At 39.7% G+C, this 26,405-nt stretch overlaps 4 protein-coding genes across 4 annotated transcripts; 2 read left to right on the plus strand and 2 right to left on the minus strand.

Annotated features, from left to right (window-relative positions):
- Nucleotides 1-1,233: 1,233 nt before the first annotated feature.
- On the minus strand, nt 1,234-5,039 carry LOC117301115 (lectin L6-like). Its single transcript, XM_033785003.1, has 2 exons — nt 4,909-5,039; nt 1,234-2,065 (listed from the first exon to the last, which is right to left on the minus strand). The coding sequence occupies exons 1-2, from the start codon at nt 5,037-5,039 to the stop codon at nt 1,234-1,236; spliced, it is 963 nt and encodes a 320-aa protein (XP_033640894.1).
- A 3,728-nt stretch (nt 5,040-8,767) lies between these two features.
- LOC117301116 (lectin L6-like) lies at nt 8,768-10,181 on the plus strand. The gene is made up of 2 exons (XM_033785004.1): nt 8,768-8,784; nt 9,392-10,181. The coding sequence occupies exons 1-2, from the start codon at nt 8,768-8,770 to the stop codon at nt 10,179-10,181; spliced, it is 807 nt and encodes a 268-aa protein (XP_033640895.1).
- Nucleotides 10,182-13,526: 3,345 nt separating this feature from the next.
- LOC117300951 (lectin L6-like) lies at nt 13,527-19,578 on the plus strand. The gene is made up of 3 exons (XM_033784820.1): nt 13,527-13,633; nt 17,563-17,639; nt 18,654-19,578. The coding sequence occupies exons 2-3, from the start codon at nt 17,623-17,625 to the stop codon at nt 19,510-19,512; spliced, it is 876 nt and encodes a 291-aa protein (XP_033640711.1). The 5' UTR covers nt 13,527-13,633; nt 17,563-17,622; the 3' UTR covers nt 19,513-19,578.
- Nucleotides 19,579-23,344: 3,766 nt separating this feature from the next.
- On the minus strand, nt 23,345-24,184 carry LOC117301117 (lectin L6-like). Its single transcript, XM_033785005.1, has one exon. It carries the CDS (start codon nt 24,182-24,184, stop codon nt 23,345-23,347), a length of 840 nt encoding a protein of 279 aa, XP_033640896.1.
- Nucleotides 24,185-26,405: the final 2,221 nt, after the last annotated feature.

A 26,405-nucleotide genomic window follows, 5' to 3' on the forward strand; every position in this document is an offset into this window, starting at 1 on the left:
TTTTTTGTATTTGTATTTCCATATACATATATATATATATATCAAATAATAAACCACAAGGGCTTCTGACAGGCACCCCCGAACAAAGATATTGACAAAATTGGGAGACCACCAACATAGGGCTAGATAGCTCAGTTGGTAGAGCGCCGGCACGTTAAACCGGAGGTCGTTCGTTCAAATCCCGCTCTAGTCAATTTTCTTTGTTCAATCCAAAATCATATATATATATATGTATATATATCCTTTGTCCTCGCCACTTCACTCCTATTGGTTCATAGCCACCAATATTGTCTCTGAAATAGAAACTTTGATTGGCTGTTATTTTCCCGCTTCTTTCTGGATCCTTTCCTTAATCCCTTTCCCCCTCTCTTTTTCTATAAATGGATATGTATTTGTTTGTACTTGTTTTATGCCTCTGAAGAAGGTCCGGATTGGATCGAAAGCTAAGGCCATCTACCCTATTCATTATATATATATATATATATTGGTATTCCATAATGCAACAAAAGACATACAAAATTACAGTAAATCACAAAAAATCGTTGTTGATGGCCATTATACGTGGAAGTGAAATGTTTCTTAAAATGCTTTATGCTACCGAAGCAGTGTTCATAAACAAAGGGTGTTAATGCTATGAATTTTAAGAGTGGATATCCGAACGTAAACCTGCCCTTTAAATAGTTTGGGTATAGGCCTTTTTTTCAGGACACAATGGTGAAAAGCTACCCTTAAAATGTTCCTCGCTGAGGTGCTGTGGTTTTTGAGTAATAACCATTAACGTCCAGTGCCTTAAAGACAGTTGACACTATTGGTAATTACTCAAAATAATTATTAGCATAAAACCTTGCTTGGTGACGAGTAATGGGGAGAGGTTGATGGTATAAAACATTGTGAGAACGGCTCCCTCTGAAATGACATACTTTTCGAGAAAGAAATAATTTCCCACGAATTGATTTCGAGACCTAAGATATTGAAATTTGAGGTCTCGAAATCAACCATCTTAAACGCCCACAAGTTCGTGTTACAAGGGTGTTTTTTTTATTCATTATTATCTCGCAATTTTGACGACCAATATTGAGCTCAAATTTTCACAGGTTTGTTGTTTTATACATGTTGAGATACACCAAGTGAGAAAACTGGTCTTTGACGATTACGAATAGTGTCCTGTGTCTTTGAAGGGAAGCTTTCTACCACCATTATCTTTATGGGTCGTACGAAAAGTACCTAAAACCTTTAATTTGTCCTTTTAACAAAGATATAGTTAGTGTTAGTTGTTCCCCAAATCGTGAGTGACAAGGAGTCCACCTGATTCAAAGCACCCGGGATATTCTGCCAGTCACTCCCCCTCGGGTTAGCAGCGGACACGCCCACTCTAAAATAAATCATATTCCGGTCATTGACCCCGTAGATTCTATCCGCTGAGGTGATGTACTTCAGACCACCGTCCACTATGACCCAGTTCAACCCATCGGGATCGGAGTCTGGGTCCCCGTACGTCCCTTCCCTGTAGTAGACGGAACTGGCCGAGCTAACTCCCCAAACACCACCGCTACCTACCGAGATTTGCTTCATCAAGGTACCCCCAATCTGGCTCCAACTGTCTCCAGCCCTGTTGCATTTGGACGCTCCAATGCGATGGTAAACGACATCGGTTTCAGATATGCCCCACACGTGGCCCTTCTGACTTACGGTGACGTGTTTAAGGGAGCCTGCCACCTTAACCCACATTGCACCCATCGGGTGACTCCGCCCTATACCCCTACGATAGAACACGTCACGCGTGCTACTCACACCCCAAACGATGTTATTCCCCACATCGACTTGTGTTAGTCCTTGGCCATCAACTAGCATCCAGCTATCCCCTGCGTCGTTCTCGTTACCGTACGTTTTCTCCCTGTAGTGAACCTGGTTGTTTGCGCTTATGGCCCACACACCTGCCCGACCGACTGATACTAGTTTAAACCTTCCTTCCAGTTTGGAGAATGAAACCCCGGGGGTTAAACCGCCCTCTATCGGTATTGGTTGTCTAATGACAATGACCACCACGCAAGATGCCAATAAGATCCTAAAGTGAAGACACATGGAGGCAAAAAGAAACTATGAAGTATAGCGCTCTACTAAAGGCACATGGACACGCTTGGTATTGTCAAAGAAATGTATTCCCACTTGTTGCATCCCAACATAATGCAAAAATTAAAAAGTTGGTCTCAATAATTATTATTGTTTATCGAGTTCGCAAGAGAAGAAAATATACCCTCGTTCCACAAGGTAGTGTGTTTTCAGTTGACTATGTAAAAGACTTTCAGCCACGGTATTTTTTTTATTTGAGTGTAAAAGTACCTCTTTCTCAAAAACAACGTTAGCTCTTCGGAGAGAGCAGTTTCTCAGTGTTCCCAGCTCCAAGTAAGTTCGTATGCTAAAAATTAGTCTGAGTAGTTACCAATAAGTACACTAGACAAACTTTCTCTAAACAGTGTGTGTTTCATTCTATTTAAAGGCAGTAGACACTATTGGTAATTACTCAAAACATTTATTAGCATAGAACCTTACTTGGAAACGAGTAATGGGGGAGGGGGGGGGGGGGTGGTTGATAGTAAAAAAAACTGTGAGAAACGGCTCCCTCTGGAGTAACATAGTTTTCTGGAAAGTACATGTTGTAATTGTCCACGAATTTGATTTCGAGGCCTTTAGAATTATATTTTGAGGTCTCGAAATCAAGCATCTAAAGGCACACAACATCATGTGACAAGGGTGTTTTTCTTTTATTATTATCTCGCAACTTCGCTGACCAATTGAGCTCAAATTTTCACAGGTTTGTTATTTTATGCATATTATGTTGAGATACGCCAACTGTGAAGACTAGTCTTTGACAATTACCAATACATGTAGTGTGCAATGTCTTGAAGAAATTTTGTGAACAAATGAAACAACGTAAGAAAAACTAAGACGACTGTTAGTTACCGAGCGTTAAAATGACATAAACGGGAAACACGTACTAAGTACAAGTCACATTTCTCTGTGATTATTATACACCATGACTGGCAGTGATGTAACTAGTGTATGTCTATTCCCCAATAGGACTTTGAGTAACTAGAAGAGGGACCTATTTCCCGAGGCCAAATGCCGAGGGAAATAGGCCCCTTTTCTCTGGTCATCTCACAGGCCCGAGGGGGAATAGACGCACACTAGTTACCGAATTATGCCAGTCAATATGTGTTTTAAAACATAGCTCGGTCATCTTAAATGTGAAATAACAGCAGAAATCTGGAAAAAGAGGTTTTGTAGTTGCTGTTCACGGTTAAAGTCAAGAGAGGGCGCTGTAACCGGGCACTATTTTCAAAGACTAGTGCCCGCTCGGGTACTAGTTTCCGCAAAACACGCGCGCGATCACTAGACTATAATGTTAATCCCACGTGACCGTTTTTCAGCCAACCACGATACAGAACAAGCAAGAGGTGTGTTATAATACAAGATATCTTATAAATGACTATTGTTTCACAATATTATACGGTTATTCCTTGTCCCTCATTGTCCTTTTTAGCTTCCGTATAACCTGTTTTAACTTACCATTGATACCATAGCTTCATACTTAAAATCCTGAGAGAACAGAAATCACCAGCTGTTGCAAACTGCTCTTACCAGCAACACAAAAGACCTGTGGAATAATGAAAAAAAACACGTGATTTTCAGAATAAGCAAACATTAGCTAAAAACCAATAATAAGCATTTTATAACTGACGTACAGATCCTTGTCATTTGATTGGTGGAACTTACTTCACGTGACATTCACTATTACTCCCAGCGCACCGGCGATCAAAAAGACCTATTTGCCCATGGAGAATAGTATTTCCCATTCAACAGTTAGGTTCATCCTTGTTCCCAATGTTTTGAGCAGTACAGCGCCGCCGCGCTGCTGCTAAAACAAAGGAGCACCTGTGCAAAAGGTTGTGATCCGATTTGTGCACTGTTGCCGCTACGCGGCGCTATGTGATTCTTTGGCTGTCAGTAATTTGTGTGATTTTTCATAATGTTATACTTTAAAAATACATGGAATGACAAGGATCTATTAAATGTCAGTTAAATAAAACAAATATTGAGTGGCTTTAATTCGTGGAATGGAAGGAATATTATCGCTCGGTAAAATTTGGGCTGTTCCATTTCACTCGGCTTAGCCTCGTGAAATGCAACAGTCCAAGTTTTACCTTGCGATAATAATCCTCCCATTCCACTCTGAGCCACTCAATATTTGTATAATAATATGCAACACACGTAAATTTGGTTAGTAATCTTGTTTTTATCAAAGGAAGACATTTCCTGCTTAGCAAATTTCGACCCTAAAGTAGAGTCTGCCTCGAAGGATACTCTCAATTGAAACCTTCTGATGAGTGACATCAAAAGTAAACTTTTGTAATCTTGAAATCAACGGGTTCAAAGGTAATTGAAACACTACACGGACGTTGAAGCCACATTATTTATTGGGCTTAAAAAGACAGCTATCGTCCAATATTTTGCCTCCATTGTGTTCATTGAGGGCGCTTTTTATGCCTCATGGACCTTTTTTGCAAAATACTTATTGAGAAGTGCTGACTGTTGAATGGGGTGCATGCTTGTCTATGTTTGCCATCAAACTTGTTTCCTTCCTTGTTAAAACTAAAGCTTCTCTTGTCTTATCTCCACATGGTGGTTCTTGATTAGGTACAACGATTGAGTTTACTTTTCTAATGTAAATCTGTGGACATTTCGAAAAAAGAACCCGAATCCTTTTAAGGAATCATGTGGCATTGCGGCCGTTTCCATAGTCTGAGGAATTCAAATGTAATTGGTAACTTGTGACTAAGCAAGTCATTGTATAGTACCAAACAATTCAAATCTAACAGGAATCATCATTATTATTTGATAAAAACTCACGTTTGGCGATCGGATGTCTGCAATGCTTGGCGTGTCGTGTGCTGCGCTCTCTGCTCCAGGCGGTGCGAATCTGCTCTAACTCTCGCATCATTCCATCTTCGAAACCGACTGTCACACTCCTGTGACGTCATCGTCAGTACGTCACGGGTCACGTGTGTCTTAGTCTCGAGTAGTGACGATCATTTTTTTAAACGTAGTCGCCGATATAGCACTAGAATTACTGGAGAAGATTTGTATCACACAAACATACTGGATCAAAACCAAAGCCGTATCTGAAACTGTGACTTCGGCTACAGCTACCCTACAGCCGGCTAGATCAGAGCGTCTGCAAGTGTTGACGTATAGGCAGACGCCCGCAATCTAGCCGTAAACGTATCCGAAGTCGCCGTTTCGAACACGCCCTGACTGTTTCGAACCAAATGTGTAGTTATGGGTAAATAGCTCAGTTGATAAAAGTGATGCACGTTATGTCGCGGGTTAGAGTCCCACTCTAGTGAATTTGACTCCGTTCAACCCACCTTTAAAGACATTTTAAACCATTCAGTATCCCCAGTGGTTTATTACTGGAAAACGAAGACGACAGACATTTTTGGGATGTGTGCAAGTTCGCCCCAAACATGACTAAAAGCCACTCTTGGTATGGGGCTACAAGAAGCAAACATTTTTAACGTGGACAAAAAAACACTCAAAAGGAAGCTGAAGGTATGAATTGATATTCCTCCTAAAACAGTCTAGGGATGGAGGGAAACATGCACCAGGCAAGGAGTTCCAAAGAGACGTGGAATAAAGCTGTTGCAATGACTCCTTGTCCGTATACATCTCGGCAAATTAAAAGTGTACGGGTAAGAAGAAGCGAACGTATGGTGTCACTCAAATATTCTGATAGAAGGAACTAGGTCAGATATCATGCTCACAAAACAATACAATACTTCTAACAAAAGTTAAAATTAATAATATATTTAATTTCCAAAAGGGCAATCTCTTGAAAAACAAACAAAATACCAGTCACACAAATGTCCAGGTAGTCATTATCGACTACAGACATGATGCTGATACTCTTGTAAATTTGAACGATGGAGGCGGTTATTTAATCGCGCAAAAGACATATGTCATGTTCTCATGTGTTAAGCAATCGATATGTAAAAGTCGATACAATTCAAACTGTCTTTGCTTCCCAGTGAGTGTATTTTTTGAGGTAACTTTTTAATTTTGTACACAAATAAAATATTGAAACAATTCTGGCAGAAAATCGTTTGAGTGAAGATCGATTTGTCTGTTTGGGTTTATTCGTTTTAGCTGCAACTACGTTCTTGAACCATCGAAGATTTGAAATGCTGTTAAAGGCAGTGGACACTATTGGTAATTGTCAAAGACTAGCCTTTACAGTTGGTGTATGTATCTCAACATATGCATAAAATAACAAACCTGTGAAAATTTGAGCTCAATCGGTCATCAAAGTTGTGATATAATAATGAAAGAAAAATAACCCTTGTCACACGAAGTTGTGTGCGTTTAGATGATTGATTTCGAGACCTCAATTTCTAAATCTGAGGTCTCGAAATCAAATTCGTGGAAACATACTTCTTTCTCGAAAACTACATTACTTTAGACGGAGTCGTTTCTCACAATGTTTTATACCATCAACCTCTCCCCATTACTTGTTACCGGGAAAGGTTTTATGCCAATAATTATTTTGAGTAATTACCAATAGTGTCCACTGCCTTTAAACTTTGAAAGTCTCTACATGATTCTATATATTGATAAATTCCTCAAAAATGTGACTCCTTCAAATTATTGTGTCAATTGTTAAAGCCATTGGACACTTTCGGTAAACAGTGTTGTCCAAAGGCCCACACTTCGTGTATCACAACTTATATATATAATAACAAACCTGTAAAAAATAAGGTTCAATCGGTCATCGGAGTCGGGAGAAAATAACGTTTCGCCGTGTCATGACATGTGTTTAAAATAAATCCGTAATTCTCGACAACGAGAATTGATAATTGTTTTAATGTTGACTCAAAAAGTAAAGCATTTCATGGAATAATATTCCAAAAGAAGTCTTTCACCATGACCTTCTGTAAACCCTGTAAATTATTTGTAAATCTGTGAACTTTTATTTTGTTTCTGTTCCGAAAGTGTATAATGGCTTTAACTCTGTATTAAGTTAAAAAAGTGTTATGTCGATCGACTTTATGTTTTGTTTTGATGTTACGGCTTTTCAGTATGTTGATAAAGTGAGGAGTTAATTTAGGTTCGAACGGTTTAAATGCACCGGACTTGTCATAACTTAATAGGACAAGTAACTCGTCCTAACTCGAGATAAGACTAGACATAACTCTTTTTGAAAAACACACCCTAGGACACACTTGGTAATTTTCAAAACCAGTATGTTTACTTAGTATGTCCCAACATGCATAAAATAATAAATATGTGAAAATTTGAACTCACTTGGTAATCGAAGTAAGAAAATAATGAAAGAAAGTTTTTATGCTACGATTGGAGTAATACCAATATGTATTCAGTGCCTTTAAACGAATTATAAAAGTATCAAAGTGATAACGATCACTGATGCTGTTTCAATACATGCCTGATGATTTTGCTTAAGGGCAAACATTGATATGTCACATTTTAATTGTTTTTGTTTGTTTGTTAATAAGTGATCCCGATCGATGTGTTTACTCTGAAGGAATCTGACAATAATTGATTTGTAATTTGTTACCTTTTATTAGATTGCCTGACTGTCCAGACCAATTTTTTTGTCGGTGCTGATAGAAGATTATTATAGAGTTTGATTGGCGGATGCAGTATCCAAGATAAATAAAGAAACCTATAAATTAAAGAAATTTGAAATGATTAACACACTAAGCCGAATCAGTGGGTGAAAGTTACACCTGTAAGTCCATCAGCGTATAGAGGTAAGTTATACATTATATTATGTCTTCTATCGTGAACCTTTGGAACTGTACTATGTTTAAAAAGCACTGGACGTTATTGGTAACTACTACTCAAAATAATTAATGGCATAACACTTTAACTTGGTAGCGAGCAATGGAGAGCTTTTAACAGTATAACACATTGCGAGAAACGGCTCCCTCTGAAGTAACGTAGTGTTTGAGAAAGAACTTATTTCTAACTCAAATACTAGAATACTCCAGCTGAAGCCTTTTATTATGCATCCGATGAAAGCACACGAAATAATGCACAAGGGTGTTATTTTTGTTCATTATTCTCTTACAAATTCGATGACAATTATGAACACAAATTTGCTAAGGTTTGTTTACTTTATGTTATATGCTCATGGACTAGAGTGATTAGCCCAATATTTGTTCCGAGTACTGGGTAGACAAATCTATATAGAGAAATCACTCGGGTGTGATTCAAACCACGAACTTTGTCAGGCCCCATGGGATCATTCTGAAACGGAGATGTTTAGGAGTGTGTTCAATTGTTGTTTTTAAGGCAGTGGACCCTATTGGTAATAACTCAAAATAATTATTGGCATAAAACTTGTCTTGGTAACGAGTAACGGGGAGAGGTTGATGGTATATCACATTGTGAGAAACAGCTCCCTCTGAAGTGACGTAGTTTCCCTTAATTGTACAACTTCGAAGTGAAACGTTTCTCAGAATGCATGTACACCTATTTAAACCTGCTGTACTTTACACCAAGTCAGTTTCAAAGTCATAACCAAACGCCCGTCCACTTTCCTGTAATTTTCACTAGGATGAATGTTTTATTTCCAAGAATCGAATTGAACTAATTAAAAAAATTATTGCCATTTTGTACCCGTCCGATAGGTTCTCCAATTCACTTTAAATCTTCTCCACGTACATCTTCAAGACATCTTCAAGACAAAATGATGAAATTCATTTGGTAAGGTATTTTTTAAAGGCATAGAGACAATTCGTTTTTTATTTTAAAAACCAATGTTAGCTTAAACACCTGGTTACTTTAAATATCTGTTAGTATAAACATTTACTTTGTGACGAGCAATGGAGACAATTTTTATGTGAATAGTAAACATTGTGAGATACGGATCCCTCCGAAGTAACCTAGTTTTAGAAAAAGGGGTTATTTCTCACTCTGACAATAACAGACTTCATGCCTGCAGCCTTTTTAGGTTTCTGAAAGAAAGTGCACAAATTAATTCGTGCGGCATGGGTAGTTGTGTCTAATTCTCTTCCAACTTTGAAGTCCAATTATTTCATACTTTTCACTTATGTTTGGATATACACCAAGTGAGAATACTGGTCTTTGACAATACAGCATTATTATATCAAGTTCCGTTTAATAAAAATAAGCACCACAAGTCACACTTACCTTTTTTCGAGGCAGCATGTGGGTGAACAAACTCTATAATTTTGAACGTGCTAACACAGTTTACAGTGCTTCACAAATCGGTTGAACTTAACCAAATTAACTATAAAAACGACACCTTTTATTATTGAGTCGTTTAATTATACCCTTTTTCCAATTACAGTTTGGTGTTGCTCCTATGCACTGCGCAGTCCACTTTGGGGGCGTGGCAGAAAATCGACGGGGGTCTGAAACACGTCTCAGTCGGCCGAGCTGGTGTATGGGGCGTCAACAACAATGACAACATCTACTACCGCAGAGATACATACGGAGACAATGAAAACCCGGGAACAACCTGGACTCAAATCGCAGGAGGACTGAAACAAGTCGATGTTGGTGACGACATGGTCTGGGGTGTCAACTCCAATGATGATATCTTCTATCGATCTGACATCAATGAAGGCGATCAAGACGGGGCTGAATGGGTCAAAATTGATGGAAAATTGAAGCATATTAGTGTCAGCCAAAAGGGGCATGTTTGGGGGGTGAACTCCGGTGATAAGATCTATCACCGTATCGGGGTTAGTGGTTGCAGCAAAGCAGGCTCAAGCTGGAAACTGATCGCGGGTGGGTTGAAGCAAATTTCAGTTGGTAGCTCGGGTGTTTGGGGAGTCAACTCCGGTGATCAAATCTTCTACCGTCAGGGGACCTTCGGGGACCCGGTCGAAGACACCGATGGGTCCGGCTGGACCAATGTGGCTGGCGGTCTCAAGTACATCAGCTCCGCTGAAGTGGTGTATGGTGTCAATGCAGGGGATTCGATCTACTACCGTGCAGGTGTCTGTGAGGAAACCCCAGTGGGTACATCTTGGGTGCAGATTGCTGGAGGGCTGAAACAGATTGAGTCACTATCACCTGTTGTCTGGGGCGTCAACTCAAACGCTAATATCTACACAAAAGAAGATGATGCTTAAACTCAACTTTTTAGAGCTTGGTGTGCAATCAGGAGGCAATTATTATGGTCTCATTTCACAAATGAATAAAAAAAAAATAAAAAAATTACAGTAATAATTTTAGACTCACATAGCATAGCGCAAAATAGTTAATCCTAGAAAATAGAGTTGTTACTAATACCTTATACCAACCAAAAGGAGCGATGGTTTAAATGCAAACAATAGTTAACAGCCTTTGAGAAAGACTATGCTATGGGCGAAACGTCAGGCCGTAAACTTTGTCCTTAGTTAGGAAGAGTTTGGTGAAATCGACAGCAGGTGAACTGATCCAGAAATGGTTCACCGTGCCCCCAATTCTGACCAGGATCTTTTTAGTGGGTCTGTCTTTAATTTTAAAACATTATTTTTGGTTATGGATAATAAAAATGTTTGTTGTCGTTTTAAAGCCATTATACACTTTCGGTATTAACATTATTGTCCAAGTCCCACACTTCGTGTATCACAACTTATATATAAAATAACAATCCTGTGGAAATTTAGGCTCAATCGGACATCGGAGTCGGGAGAAAATAACGGGAAAACCCACTCCTGTTTTCGCGCGTTTCGCCGTATCATGACATGTGTTTCTATACAAATCCGTAATTCTCGTTAACGAGAATTTATATTGTTTTACCGTTTTCTCAAAAAGTAAAGCATTTCATGGACTAATATTTCAAGAGAAGTCTTTCACCATTACCTTCTGTAAACCCTGTAAATTATTTGTAAATCTGTGAACTTTTTTTTTCTGTACCGAAAGGGTCCAATGGCTTTAAGCAGTCTAAACGAATTTCTTCATTCTCATTAATGAATAAAACAAATTAGGGGTACTCCTTTTGTTGATGTTATCATTGGGAAATAAATTCTGACGTAGAAGAAAACATTAGTTGGTAATGTGCATTTCTTTTCAGCCTGCCCCATAAGCTGCTGTGACCATGGCCCAATTTCACACCAACAAGCTAAGCAAGACAAAATTATGCTGACCAGAGTATAGTTTATTAACTTTTTGTTTTTACCCGGCATATACACCGATGTATGTAGCACTGTAATACTCAGTACTTTCCCGAGTCCTTTGAAAAAAAAATCACAAGCATTTTACTCGGGTGGGATTCGAACCCACGACCTTTGCAATTCTAGAGCATTGTCATACCAACTAGAGTATAGTTACCAGCCAAAATGCAATTTCACATTTGTGACTGGCATCATGCTCATTTCTGCTTAGTAGAGGTTTGTTAAGCAATACTTACTTCTTTAGCAGCTCCATGAAATTGACCCTGAGTTGTACGCAGTTGCGGTCTTAGGGGTGGGCGCGGCGCTCTCTTAATTTGTAGTGCAGACAGAAAACAAAACAAATTGTTTGTGTCTTACCAACTAGACAGAGGTCGCGGGTTCGAATCCACCCAAGTGAAATGTTTGTGAATTTTTTAAACATAGACCAGAAAAGTACCGAGTGTACAGTGCTATGAAGATAGGGTTTGTTAAATGGCACAAACAGCTGTGAAGACATCAATAAACATATCGACTGGCTTGTACGCCCTATCTGCTAAGCCCATCGTTCAACACTGAGCAGTTTTTTTATAAAGGCGCTTAGCGTCTATGCTGAACCAGGCAGTCTGAGTCTGGGGCGGGCTCAAAGAATTACATTGATGAGTGCTTCTTTTAAAAAAGTTTAGCCTGAACAATTCTGACACTTCGAGATCCGTGAATAACGCCACAAAGTGGCCTCTATAGCCTACGTCAATCCCCGTCCATCCCTACCTAGATTCATGAAGACGACCGCAAGTACAGCTACTGCCAGACGTCACATCGGACCAATCTCAACACAGATATAGAAGGCTGACATCACTGCACGTTTATTTAATCAAATGATTGTATCCAATTACGTCAAGCAAGATCCTTGCAGATAAAGACACGGGACCAGACTGCAGATTGATTGAAAGGGCTGGAGGAGGAGGATTCAAAAGAGGGCGCTATGTATCAGTAGTTTGTACGAAGTATGTCTTATATGAGGGGACAAAAACTCCGGGAAGGGAGGGGGCAACATTTCATGTCACACCACCCCCATACATAACCCTAGATGTTTTAGGTCACTACGACTGTACATTAGTTGCACGCACACATAGTGTGTTAACCTCTAATAGTTTGTTAACCTGATATTATTACAATTTTCTTTATACATGTTCCAGAAACCTACTTGTTTGGGAGTGAATTAGTCGATATCGATATCAATATCCATTTTTACAAAAGCTGAACCTGTTGTTCTTTTTACAGAAGAACAACAATTTCATGGAGTTACGATTTTTTTTATTGACATAATTACAAACAGCTGCAAAAAACATCAATAAGCAAATCAATAAAACCCCAAATCTGCTAAGCCCATCTTAAAAAAAATACACTGAAGAGTGGTTTATTTGTTAAAAAAGCTTAACCTAATCATCTGACGTCACACTTCCAGGCTCTTGAATAAACTAGTCTATGTCAGTCCCCGTCAATTTGCACCTGCCACATATGGTTGATGCAAACAACCGCAAGTGCAGCTGCACCTCGGACCAATCAAACACATAGAAAGTTAACGTCACTGCACGTTTATCAAATTAAATGATTGTACCCAATAAAAAATCACTGGTTGCGAAAAACAAGTACCTGTAGGTTGTCCTTGTGGTTAAACACAGGGACCCAGACTAATAAAAGCTGTAGGGCCTACTCTGTGTTCTGAGTGTGTCAATAGACCCTTCCCATGAAATATGTAAATTTCACTTAGCGCGTGCGCACTAGCGTTTTGGTTGGCAAATTGAGGCAACATCACGCTGTTTTGTACACGGGTAATGGCTGCGTCACGCAGACGCGATTGCGCGTCTGCTTAGTGCACAACTAAATGGCGTTTGCCAACCAACAGGGTCTGTACGCATGCGTGAATGTAATTAGCATATTTCATGGAAAGGGTCCATTAACATGGAGGTGAAGGGGAATATTTCAAAAGAGGGCGCTATTATAGAGGTTTGTGCACAGTTCTGCGTGTACAACCTTAAATAGGCCAACAATCATGCGCCAAGCTGATTTTCATAGTTTGTACTTTAGGCTCGTAACAATATTTTTGAATTGGGTGTGAATGCGTCAATATCATCAATCCATAATTTTACAATAGCTGACCTCTTTTTTTCCCTTTAAGAAGGACAAATTACTTCACAAACAAATCGATACCTTGTCTGGTACCCCCATATCTGCTGAGCCCCATCTTTCCCGCACTAAGCAGTTTTTCTAAGGTGTGTAGTGGCTATGATGAGCAAGGCCCCTGGAGCTGGGGCATGGTCCGAGTGGTTTGTTATAAAAGCTGCTCTTTGTTGCGAGTGTTTCACATTCACCAACCAGGTACATGTTGAGGAGTACATCCTGAAACGCAAGACCAAAGTTCATCAATTGGCTGACTTACAAGCAAGGTGAGTTGAGACATATCACTGCAAAACTTGGGGGTGTAAAACTTTGTTTTCCAAGTTTATGTAACAACACTGACATTGGGTGCGTCTTGGCGACCGTGACAAGTCTCCGAGTGGGTGACAAGGGGTGCGCCGAAACAAAATTCAGAGAGCTACTCGAAAATGGGTCGGTAACCAAAGCAATCTCATGGCATAGGTACTTCTCTTGAAAATCTCACAACCATAGTTTCATTATTATACACATAATGAATGTTTATGAGTGCAATGGTGCGAATAATATGTTCATGAGTTGAAAGATGGAATGTTCTATTCAACGAGGCGGAGCCGAGTTGAATGGAACATTCCAGCTTTCAACGAATGAACATTTTCGCACCATTGCACGAATGAAAAACATTCATTATTTGTTTTATATAACATCCAAGTAGATCTTTGTCATTTTGATTGAAAGACACAACTTTCAAAACAAACAAAGCGTAGGCCTACAATTTTTAATTGTAGAAGCCGAATGCTAGTAATGTTACTAATATGCCTTGCAGTAACACTGCTGCGTTACCAAAGACACACGCACGCAGTGATGTTTTTACTCAGCTTTTTCGTTCCATCCGAAAAGTACCATTGCACGCTAGCAGCGTGCAATGGTACTTTTCGGATGGAACGAAAAAGCACGGTGAGTGACTCAGCGTGTATTGGTACTTTTATTTGCTATCACGTGTTCGACAATCCTCCAATCAAATGGCAAGGATCTGCTTGGGTGTTATATAAAATGGCCTATCTCCATGTAAGAGTTCACCATGCTGTAGATAACTTACTAATCAGTTAATAAACAAATTGTTGTCTCATCAAATAACTTAATTTTCTGAAAGCATGTCCATACACCTATGCGAACAAACAATATACAGCCACAAACAAGAAAAATCCATCAACAAATCTTTTCAAACACCCTCTGCAGTCGATGTCACGAAATGCTAGGATTAATCCTATCTCGAGTTAGGACGAGTAACTCGTCCAAACTTAGGATGGGTTCAATGCGTCTAAACGTATATGGATACGGAACTTAACTCGTCGTATTCTAAGATTAATCCTAAGTTAGGAAGAGTTTGGTGAAATCGACGGCAAGGAATTAGTAGGCCTAGTATTGCACGTGCCGTTTGGAACATCATGTAGGCCGTCTTATATTTTGGTTTTCAGTAGTTTTTTTTATAAAGACATAAACTTTCAAAATATTCCTGATCAGAATTGACCTGGATCAAGGACCGGGATTAGGGCTGACCCTGTGTCAGGTTTAAAGACACAGCTTCCTGTGTAACAGGAGAATCTCCCGCCTAGATTCTCACACGGAACTTACTACTGCGCACATTGCAGGCAGTCTACACTGCACATCGCTCCCCAAATTAAGCATTTTTAATCAAAAGAACAAAAACAACATGTCTTATTTTATTTTCTAAAAAGATTACAAAGAGTCGCACGGAGGAAACAAAATAATGATGATTTAAAAATGTAGCTACATTCAATTCAGTCTAAAATGAGAGGGGGGGGGGGGGGGGGGACAAATTCCTCCGGCGGACAGAAAAACCATAACCCGGGGGATTCTGTGCCCCCCCCCCCCCCCGAACCGTCCTGCCTTGGGACGGACTTCCCTGTGAAACTGGGTAAATACTGATCATAATTCCTGTTTTAGAGTGTGAGAATTGTTCTGCGAGTTTTTTTTACAGCTTGTCTCAAACTAATGATGGCTTTCCAAAATTGTGTGGTGAAGTTTCGTTTGAAAACTTATATGGACTTGAACTGAAGAATGGAGTAAAAATGATTTTTTTTTCTTCTCACAAAATAACAAGAAAAGTTTAGGATAATTATGACGCAGGGTTGTTTAAAAAATTACGTTTTTGTTGCTGTTAACAGAGTTTTCTGTAATTGTTGCTCGTATCATGACCTAAAAAGACCTTTTGTTTTAGATAAAAATTGTCACATATGGAACCAAAGTAAAAGATAATAGCACAATCTATTTTCGTACGTTTTTATAATCTGATAATCTTCATTGATTTTGGATTATCGGCCTAAACAAAGAAATTGCTTAACTTTTATCAGAAAACATTTAGGTCAACACGACTTTACATTTGGTGCCTTGAAAAACAGTTTGTTAACCTCTGGTAGTTGGTTTAAAACTACCGATGATATTGGTCGTCACATTGAAAATCAATGTCGATAATACTATTTTACAATAACTGACCTTTCTAAAAAAGTGCGCGATTACTTAATAAAAGAAAAGATTTGTTAATTGGCACAAAAGGCTGCAAGGCATCAACAAACATATCTATCTATTTATTGGCTGCTAACTCTACATTTGCTAGTAGCCCCATCGCATGCACTCAAATCCTGATATGAGTTTAGCTTGATCCGGTGTGGCGACCTCAAAGGTCCGGTGTACACAGAGCTCCGGGTGACGTAACCGGGGATTTCGGCACGCAGTAATATAATCACGGTCTCAGATCCCTTTTCTGGGTCAGTTTCTTTTATAAAAACCTGACCCAGAAAAGGGGACACAGATCACATTCTGGGTCATACCGACCCGCAAATGGGTTTAGGCCCACCGTACGGGATCCAGATCCGGTCAATTCTGACATGGGATCAGTACGGATTTGCGTGGTTGAACAAAAAAGTTGACTAGAATGGGATTCGTACCAACGACCTGTCGGCGCTCTACCAACTGAGCTATCTAGCCCAAGCATGGTAGTGTCACTGTTTTGTCAATATCTTTGTTCGGGGGTGCCAGTCACAAGCCATACAACCGTTAACTGTTATGTTGCACGGCGGCACATTAGTCCGGATGTCGCTGGTTCGAATCCCAATCGAGTCAATTCTTTGTTCAACCCTCAAAAAATCATTTGAACATTCCAGTCAGTTTCCCTTGTCGTTTATAATTGATAACTATGGTAAATGTACTGTGAGTTTTTTTTGACATTTTCTGGGTCAACAACTTGCCCAAAATTATTGAGGACTTTCCAATATTTCATGGTGACGATTCTTTGGAAAACTTAACGATTTTGAACTGCAAAATTTGTGGAGTAATAAATTCCCCAACTAACAAAAACAAGTTTTAAATCATTTCTTGACGCAGGGTAAACGATATTGTTGTTGTTACGTCGTTAAAAAAGTGTGTGCAATTATTGCTCGTGTGGCCTAAAAACACCTTATGTTTTACATACATTTGTAACAGATGGAACTTTAAGGTCAAACACAAAAGCAAAATCTAAGTTCTCTTGACCTAATAATATTTGCATCTGTTATTGAATATGTTGATTGAATCTCAATTGATTATCGACCGCTCAGCTTAAGGTTGGCTTAACATAGTTAAATGTGACCCAGAAAAGAAAACTTTTATAAAAACATCTGCTTGTTATAAAGAGGGTAACGGTTGTATAAGCATCCTTCAAGCTTGATTCGTATGAGGTTGCTGCGTTGATAAGAAATCAATACAAGTACGTCAAGAAATTTATGAAAAATAGAACAAACTGAACAAACTTCAAATACCGCATTTGACCTAGCCCACCTGACATCAAGAAACAGTTGCTGGCGTGTTTTTGTGGCGTCAAGGTCCGCATGTGTTACCCATAGATTATAAATATATATCTATTGTTCATTTAAAAACAGAAATATTAAAATATTTCAGGCATCTGAGAGCACATAAATTTGTGCATTAAGGGTCTGTGTGCCAACATTCTCTTGCATAATGTTGGGATTCACCAAGTGAGTACTGGTCTTTGACAATATTAGCAAAGGTGTCCAGTTCCTTTAAATCGAAGTGCACTGATGACTCCTGTAGTGGCAGCCTATTGGCGTAAAGTGGTTGCATGTACATAGGTTAAGGGATTAATGGTCAACAGATTTGAAACAGAGGAATGATTAATGATGTGTCACTAACATTCTCTCCGCAGATACAAGCAGTGAGTCGTGTTTCTGACAGTTTCCCCAGGGTAACCTCAGCTGTCTCAAGAATGATGACATTGACGTGGTATGATGCATCTCTTGGCTTTCTCAACTTGTTGTCTCTTCTTTCGGGGGTATCATAGCCGAGTGTCACAGCTACTCGAGCGGAATGTTTTTAACGGGATTCCATTTTAACTTGTTTATAAGGCGTTTGTTTACAATTTAAATGTAATTTTGTTATGTGTACACTTCTGATTTTGTGTAAGTGTCGACAAAAAAAAATAGGATTCAACCTCTAGGTTATACAAAACTAAAAACACTTTTGCCGGGGACGACACGCGTCAAAATGACAATGCTTCGACGTCATACTTGGGAGTTTGCTATGTATACCTCCATGCTGTAAACAAAGCAGCTATACAAACCGGAGCTTCTAACTTTAATGTAACATGAACAATTACGTAACAGAGCTGGATAAGAGTATTCGAAATGATTGTCTATTTATAGGCATAGACTCGATTTCCTTATTGATTAAAAGCATTTTTGATGAAATTCGACAAAGTTGTTCAAACTTGAACTTTTTCGTTCAAGTAGGTCTCTTAAAGCATCGAGTTCAGTTTCTGGTGGCGAAGTCATCAGGATTCGGGGTCTGGGTTCGAATCCTGGTCATGATACTTGTGTGTTTGAGCATTACACTATTTCTTTATATATCTTTTGGAGATACACACAAACAAACAGTGGATTATCTATAGACGATGTGACCTATGTTTACATTCAAACCGCCCTCTGGTGAAAAAACACTATATACGTCATGTTTCGCCGGGCAAAGAGTTGCGTAGTCATAGTAAGATTGCGTACACTTTCTAGCTGGCTGCCAAAACACAAAGGTTTTGCCCGGCGGTATGCGCGCGAATCATGTTATGGTTTTTTGTGTGACGTCAGAGGTCACATCGTCTATAATGAGGACAATGATCGACAATTATGGCTTGTGACCTAAGAAAATTGGTCCCTCCATGTCGCAACTCTCTCCATACACAGCTCTGAATATTTTGAATGTTGCTAACGTTTTTGGTATGTCTTTGTTTGATACGATTTTTTAAAGGTTTGTTGGGATCGTCTGTATCCTGATAGGTGGTATGCAAAGCACCGGAGAAGCTAACTCCCTAGTACACAATCGGGTCAGAAGACACGGGCATCATCACTTTCATAACAAGGACCCGTGGAGTGGCCTCGAAGGGTCCTTGAAGCACGTATCGGTCGGTCTGGCAGGAGTGTGGGGTGTCAACTGTAAGGACCAAATCTACTATAGAGAAGACACGTACGAAGACGAGGTGTTAGGCAGTGATTGGGTTGAGATTGAAGGGAAACTTGTTCAAGTCGATGTTGGGGATGATGTTGTATGGGGTGTGAACAGTTGTCAAAACATTTACTATCGGGAGGGTATCTTGGGACGGAACCCCACGGGTAATGATTGGATCCTCGTAGAGGGAAAATTGAAACACGTCAGCGTCAGTCAACGTGGGCATGTTTGGGGCGTTAACAAACACGATGATATCTACCATCGAATTGGGGCCAGCTTTTGGAATCCTGGCGGGGACAGCTGGAACAAAATTTGCGGTAAATTGAAGCAAATCTCAGTTGGTGAGGCGGGGGTGTGGGGCGTTAACTCAGCCCATAACATATACTATAGGGATGGGACTTTTGGAGATCCAGAGTCGGACCCAAACGGTACTGGCTGGACACAAGTAGGCGGTCAGCTGAATTACATTAGCTCAGCTGAGAATGTGTACGGAGTGAACTGTAACGGTTGTGTGTTCAAACGTGTAGGCCGGTGTTCTACCAACCCAGTTGGTACAACATGGGAATCTCACCAGGGATCCCTGAAACAGATTGAATCCTTTTCATTAATGGTGTGGGGAACCAACAAGCATAACAATGTTTACGAGAAGGATCAAGAATGAGGAGGGAGGACAATGGGCTACTTTGGAACGCTAGGTGGCAGCAGATTTACCGGATAACTTTCCATTGTTTACGTACTTCTGCGTGTGCGCACGTTACTGAAAAAAAAATTACATGGTAAGTCTGCTGCCACCTAGTGTCCTAAAGGTCTCCAGTTTCCACTAAATCACTAGTTATTATTAGTTTATTAATATGTTTAACATTGGGTCGAGTTGACTCGGGTCATGGGGTAATATTCTGCGGTATACAAAGGGTATATTTTATTAGTAGCTTCTGAATATACTTTTTTTGTTGTTGTAATGTGTGCAGTTGATTTCCGATGATTAAATTAAAATCGACAGGGTAATAAAATAGCACCAACAATATAAATTTTAAGAACCCGGATCTCAGACAATTCGTTAACTGTCACTAAACTTACGCGTGTGTTGTAAGTCCAATCATACATTTACAAAACAAAAACACGCGTACATGAGCGCCGTGTGCCGTGCACACAACATTCGAGGTCCGATCAGGGCCCAATTTCATAAAGCTGTTTACCGGTAAGCACATTTTTCTAGCAGAAAAAATGCACGCAAGCATAAACATATTTCCACCATGAATTATCGAGTAAGTAGAACTTTTTGAGGCGGGCATGCATGTCCAACCTGGATTTGCATTGCTACGTCACTTATGCTCACGAAACGGCTGCTTACATGTTTTATGACATTGTGCCCTGTACGTCTTCTTCTTTGTTTTTTTAGTGGGTCTTGCTTAGATTTGTCAGTGTCACTGTTTCCATTGTAACATCAGTAATATATATTTTGTTTTCAATTGTTCGGTGTGTCACACAAACTTTTGAAGGTATAAACTTTGTCGTTTGAAGTGCTGGTATCTGTTAAAGTTGAATCTTGCACAATGTTATCTTGAAATTTCGGTAAAATAAATAGTAGTTATAATAAATTTGAATTGTACTTGTGTCACATTCTGTTTTTTTTTCACGCCGCTATACGTGCGCACGGCAGAAATAAAAAAATAAAACATCAACAAAATTCCACACAAATCTGTTAGCTAATCTTAGATATGGAAAACTTCAGCTTATATAACATTATGGAAATATTGACTGCTATGTGGGGCACAGTTAAAACTATAGGCACAAGGTGATGTCAAAACCATGATTATGCCCAAAGCGAAGCTGAGGGCATAGCCATGGTTTTGACATCACCGAGGGTCTATAATTTTAACTGTTCCCCGATTATTAAACAGTCAATATTTCTTTTACATACCGAATAAAGATTATTCTAATCAACAACACTCTGACTATACGGTGACAGGTCGTCTGCGAATAAAGGTCACGCCGTGACACTGAACGCTAGTCGTACATTATACATATCATAGTTGCGTTTTTTTTTTCAGAGCGGGCATAGTCACTGTGACGTCATCTTGATAGAAAAAAGGGGGCATAGCTATTTCCATGACTCCATTTTTAACCAATCAGATTAGATAATTATATACATGATGTATATAACAATGATTATAACACCCTTATAAATATTCTGCGATGAGATCGGTTTCAGAGCGCGTCACTATGTTTTAGCTTTACTAGGAAGGTGCACTAGCCTCGAAGAACTATACCATGGCAACCAGGGCAATATAACATTAGCAACCAGTGTACTATACTGAGCTGCGCGGTACCAAGACGTCAATTTAAGTCTATAGCGTACACCGCGAACTACACATCTCGAATCCAATCAGTTTTGCATCAGTGCTGTGTGTATCAATAGCGCAGACGAGCGTGTGCTAGGATAGTCTGTCACCCTTTTCAGATAACATGACCGAGTGCATTGTTCTTTTAATTTGTGCATTTGCTTCAGCTGAACACACCGTTGTATATTTCCATAACAATTTCCGGAACCCCCAGTTCGGGCTATGTATGGGGGTGTTATAAAAAAATATAATTTATTGGCCGCCTTTTACTCGTGCTACGGTTAAAATACGACTTCCTCGGTGATCCCCGGAGCGGAAAACAGAACGCTCAGAGCATCTCCTCGAGTGTTATAGTTAACATTCGAAGCAGTCAATATTTGTATGCTATGACTCATCCATGCCATCGCACTTTGCACGACAAAAAAATAAATATCTATGACTCGGTGTTCCTTCCAAGATTTGTAATCAGGACGAGTCGACTTCTTAAAGGCAGTGAACACTATTGGTAATTACTCAAAATAATTATCAGCATGAAACCTCACTTGCTAACGAGTAATGGGGAGAGGTTGATAGTATAAAACATTGTGAGAAACGGCTCCCTCTGAAGTCACGTAGCTTTCGAGAATTTAATTTTCCACGAATTTAATTTCGAGACCTCAAGTTTAGAATTTAAGGTCTCGAAATCAAGCATCTGAAAGCACACAACTTCGTGTGACAAGGGTGTTTTTTCTTTCATAGTTATCTCGCAACTCCGACAACCAATCAAGCTCAAATTTTCACAGGTTTGTTATTTTATGCATATGTTGAGATACACCAAATGACAAGACTGGTCTTTGACAATTACCAATAGTGGCCATTGTCGTTAATAGACTGGTCCTCTGTGTTTATCTGCAACGATAAAGACAGATACTTGATTTTTAGAACCAGTGATTTCATTTGATACAATGATGTCATTGGATAAACATGCAGTGAGTTACGTTAGCTTTCCGTATCTGTGTTTTGATTGGTCCGATGTGGGTGTGCAGCTGATTAACGTAAACTTGGACCAATCAAAATAAAGATATGGACATTTTCCTTTCGGTCGTCTGCATGCAGTGTCCATATATACGATACATGTATATGTACTTGCATTTAATGTTGGTATGTAAAATATGATTTGACGGGGTGTATCCCTATTTGAAAAGATCGTATGTGATTATGGGCGGGGATCGTCTTGCTCAAAAAGAGGCCACTCTCTTGCGTAATTCACGACGTCAGATGTTCAGGCTAACTTCTTAGTTTACTCAATAAAGTTGTCTCGGCCAAACTCACCCTTTTGAGTCAGCAGTAACAAGTTGACTTCGTTAATTATTGATTGTCAAGGATCACGGCAAGTCACGGAGCTCCGTTCGTGTCTAAGGATCATTTTCATTGACAAGCTTTACAAATCTGAAAAGAACCCGAGTCTTTAAAGAAGCCATGGAACAATTTAAAGGCAATTCCAAAATTCCAACAATTTCATGAGAACCAAATCAAAATAAAGGCGATCAAGACCAGTTTAACGGCGTCGACATGAATAAAAATGATGAGAATAACCATAATATTGTACACAATACTTTATGTACTCGGAACAATGTTTAAACAAAAGGAAAAAAACCAGAAAGTATTAACAAGAACAACCACCACCACTAGTAGCAATAACAATGAAGATAATCAAGGATCGGAACTGATTGACTTCAACTGGGTGAATTTCTTTTACTGACTAAAGAAGTCACTGCATGTTAGACTGGCTAAAGAAGTCAGACACCATTTACGTCTATTTTGTCTATATAGTCATTACAATTATAAATACCCACCACCGGGTTTGATTATACTATTTCAGTACCATTTTAAGAGAAACATTTTTCTGTTGGATAGTCATCAAAGTTGATACATGTTAGCCTCCATTTAGACCTTCCCATAAAATTGCTAATTGCATAATACGCATGTATTGGTTGGCTACCGCCATTATGCATTAGACAGACGATAATGCGCCACGTCACTATCAACCCCATTAGAAACGATGCGATGTAAAAACAATTGAAGTGTTTTATTTTTTAGTGCGAATGCGTGATGTGCAATTTGATATTTTTCATGAGAAGAGTCGGTTTGAACACTGCCTTTGCCCGGTCTTTAGTCTGAATCGGTAACGTAGATGTTATCGCCTGAGTTGACGCCCCAAACAACCGAGGACAGGGACTCAATTTGCTTCAATCTGCCGGGAAGGGACCGCCATTGGCTGCCGGTTGGGTTGGAAGCAGATATACCCTCACGAGTGTAGATAACATCAGCAGCATTGACTCCGAAGATCCCTGTCGCTGAACTGACGTATTTCAAAGCACCAGGGACTCGTTCCCAGGTTGAACCGTTAGGATCTGACGCAGGATCACCGAAGGTTCCCACACGGTAGTAAATGCTATCACCGGAGTTGACGCCCCATACTCCCGCATCACCCACCGAGATCTGCTTCAACTTGCCTGATATTTGTTTCCAGCTTCCCTCAGGATAGCAAATAGATCCCGCGATGCGGTGGTATATATTGTCATTTGAATTGACGCCCCAGACGTGACCATTCTGGCTGACGCTGACGTGTTTCAGAGCTCCAGCCACCTGAACCCAAGATGTACCAGTGGGGGATGCATTCGAGATGCCAGCACGATAGTAGATGTTGTCGTTGGAGTTGACGCCCCATGCAACATCCTGACCAACATCGATCTGCTTAAGTCTCCCACCTATACTAACCCAAGTAGACCCCCGATTAGCCTCGTCGCCATATGTGCTCACTCTATAGTAGATGACGTCACCACTGTTGACACCCCACACGCCGGCTTGACCAATTGAAACATGTTTCAAAGCCCCACCGATCTGTTGCCACGAGATTTGTGTTTCGCTGTCCCTCTTATGCACTTCTTGGTTGGAAACATGGCTACGTACACCCGTTATTATGCACAGGAGTAGCGTCAAGCTAAACATAGAGATACGACAGAAAAAAGTTATTTTGTGTAGCGCCCTCTCTCGGTTTAGTTCTATAGGTTTGTTACAAAGTGGCCGATGTTGAAAATTGTTTGAATATTTGCATTGTGTAGATAAATAGGAAGAAACTATTTTAATTGCAAAAACTGACTGAAAATGGGGGTGAATACACGTCTACTCCCCCGAGGGACTTTGAATGACATGAACCAGAAATAGGTCCCCCTTACAGGCCCAACAAGGGGGGGGGGGGGTTAGACGTGCACTAATTACCGAATTATGCCAGTCCGTATGTGTTTTATATTACTCTCACTCTTAAAAGTGAAAAAGAAAACAAGCTGGAAAAGGAAGGAAGTGTTTTAGTTACTGTTCACGGATAACGTCAAGAGATGGCACTGTAAACCAGTCACGCGATCACATGACTGTATGAGGGAGGTTTAGCTGCACGTTAGCGAGCAAAATACTTGAACGTGAACGTCAGAAAATTCTGAAACGTGAAGTATAGCATTTCTCACGTCAGGTACGTACGTGCAGACTTCATACGCAAGCATAAAATAGGCCCAATGTGGTGACGTCACATAGAAACGACAATGACATACACGATCTCGTTTTTGCTTGCGTATCGTGCAGTTTAAAACCTCCATATTAGTTCACCCGACGTGACCGTGTTTCAGCCAACCAGAAAACAAAACAAACAAGAGCGTGTTGTAATATTTTTTTCTGGCTGCTGTTGAGTTCAGTCAAACTTGGTATGAAGTTTCGTTTTTTTGGGGTGTGTTTCCAGGACTGGCTTAAAGGCACTGGACACTAGGGGTAATTACTCAAAATAATTATCAGCATAAAACCTCACTTGGTAACGAGTTATGGGGAGAGGTTGATAGTACAAAACATTGTGAGATACGGCTCCCTCTATTAAGTGGAGTAGTTTTCGAGAAAGAAGTGACTTTCCATGAGTTTGATTTCGAGACCTCAGATTTAGAATTTGAGGTCTCGAAATCAAGCATAATATGAAAGCTCACAACTTCGTGTGACGAGGGTGTTTTTTCTTTCTTTCACAGTTATCTCGCAACTCCGACGACCAGTCGGTTTGTTATTTATGCATATGTTGAGATACACCAAGTGAGAAGACTGGTCTTTGACAATTACCAATAGTGTCCAGTGTATTTAAACAGTTATCTTTTACTAGGAGCGATGTGCTGATGTTTGAATGGTTTACTCCTTTTAATTTTAACGTATATTTTAGCTTGGCCAAAAAAGTATTTTAGAGGGAAGGTACCCGTTTGGTAATAACTCAAAACAAATATTAACTTAAAAACTGACTTGGTAATGGGCATTGGAGAGCTGTTGTTAGTATAACACATTGTGAGAAACGGCTCCCTCTGAAGTAGCATAGATCTTAAAAAAGGGGTAATTTCTCACTAAAATAATAAAAGACTTTTCTGAAAGCACACAAATTTGTCAAACAAGGGTGTTTTTTCTCTCATTATTTACTCGCAACTTCGATGACCAAATTGTAATTGTATGCTTATGATGGGATACACCAAGTGGGAAGACTGGTCTTTGACAATTACCAAACGTGTACCTTCCCTTTATGGGAAGTATTCAGATTGTCTTGGGATTCGAACCTATCGCTATTCCAATTATTCTGCGGGTAGATTATTTCAAATGTCTCTTTTTATTTTACATATATATTTACTCGTCCATTTCTGCAAAACAAAGTAAAGTAGATTTCAATGTTGCTTACCAATAAATTGCGACTGCCATTCTTCCAAGATCGTTGGTAGATATGATAATATGTACTTGACCTGTTAGGAACAATGCAATAAAATCAGAAATATTGTATTTTCCCCGAATTTATGTCACCTGGGGCCATTTTCATAAAGCTATTCACCGGTGAAAATACTGCGTGTGCTTACTATAGCAAATAAATGCACGAAAGCAAAACTATTTCAACATGTTTTCTAGGCATTTCTAGGCGCACATGAACGTTCATCGTGATTTTGCTTTGTTACGTCACTCACTTTAAAACCTCCGGTAACCAGTATCTGCGACCTGTTCCAAAACTCCAATCGTTCGCATTCAAAGAACTAATTTACACAATTGGGGTGATCGTGCCTTTTCTATCGCAGCACCAAGGATGTGGAATCATCTTCCTCAGAACACCAGACAATCAAGTTAGCAAGTTTCGAAATTTGCTTAAATCTCATCTTTTTCCCCAAGCTGT

This window comes from Asterias rubens, chromosome 16 (assembly GCF_902459465.1).
Source record: "Asterias rubens chromosome 16, eAstRub1.3, whole genome shotgun sequence".
Taxonomy (NCBI): domain Eukaryota; kingdom Metazoa; phylum Echinodermata; class Asteroidea; order Forcipulatida; family Asteriidae; genus Asterias; species Asterias rubens.

Bases quoted from the DNA above. Each gene is read 5' to 3' on its own strand.
- LOC117301115 (XM_033785003.1), bottom strand. From the start codon at position 5,039: ATGACGTCACAGGAGTGTGACAGTCGGTTTCGAAGATGGAATGATGCG. The intron at 2,066-4,908 runs GTGAGTTTTTAT...TCTTCACTTTAG, and splicing joins CAGACATCCGATCGCCAAAC to GATCTTATTGGCATCTTGCG.
- LOC117301117 (XM_033785005.1), bottom strand. From the start codon at position 24,184: ATGTTTAGCTTGACGCTACTCCTGTGCATAATAACGGGTGTACGTAGC.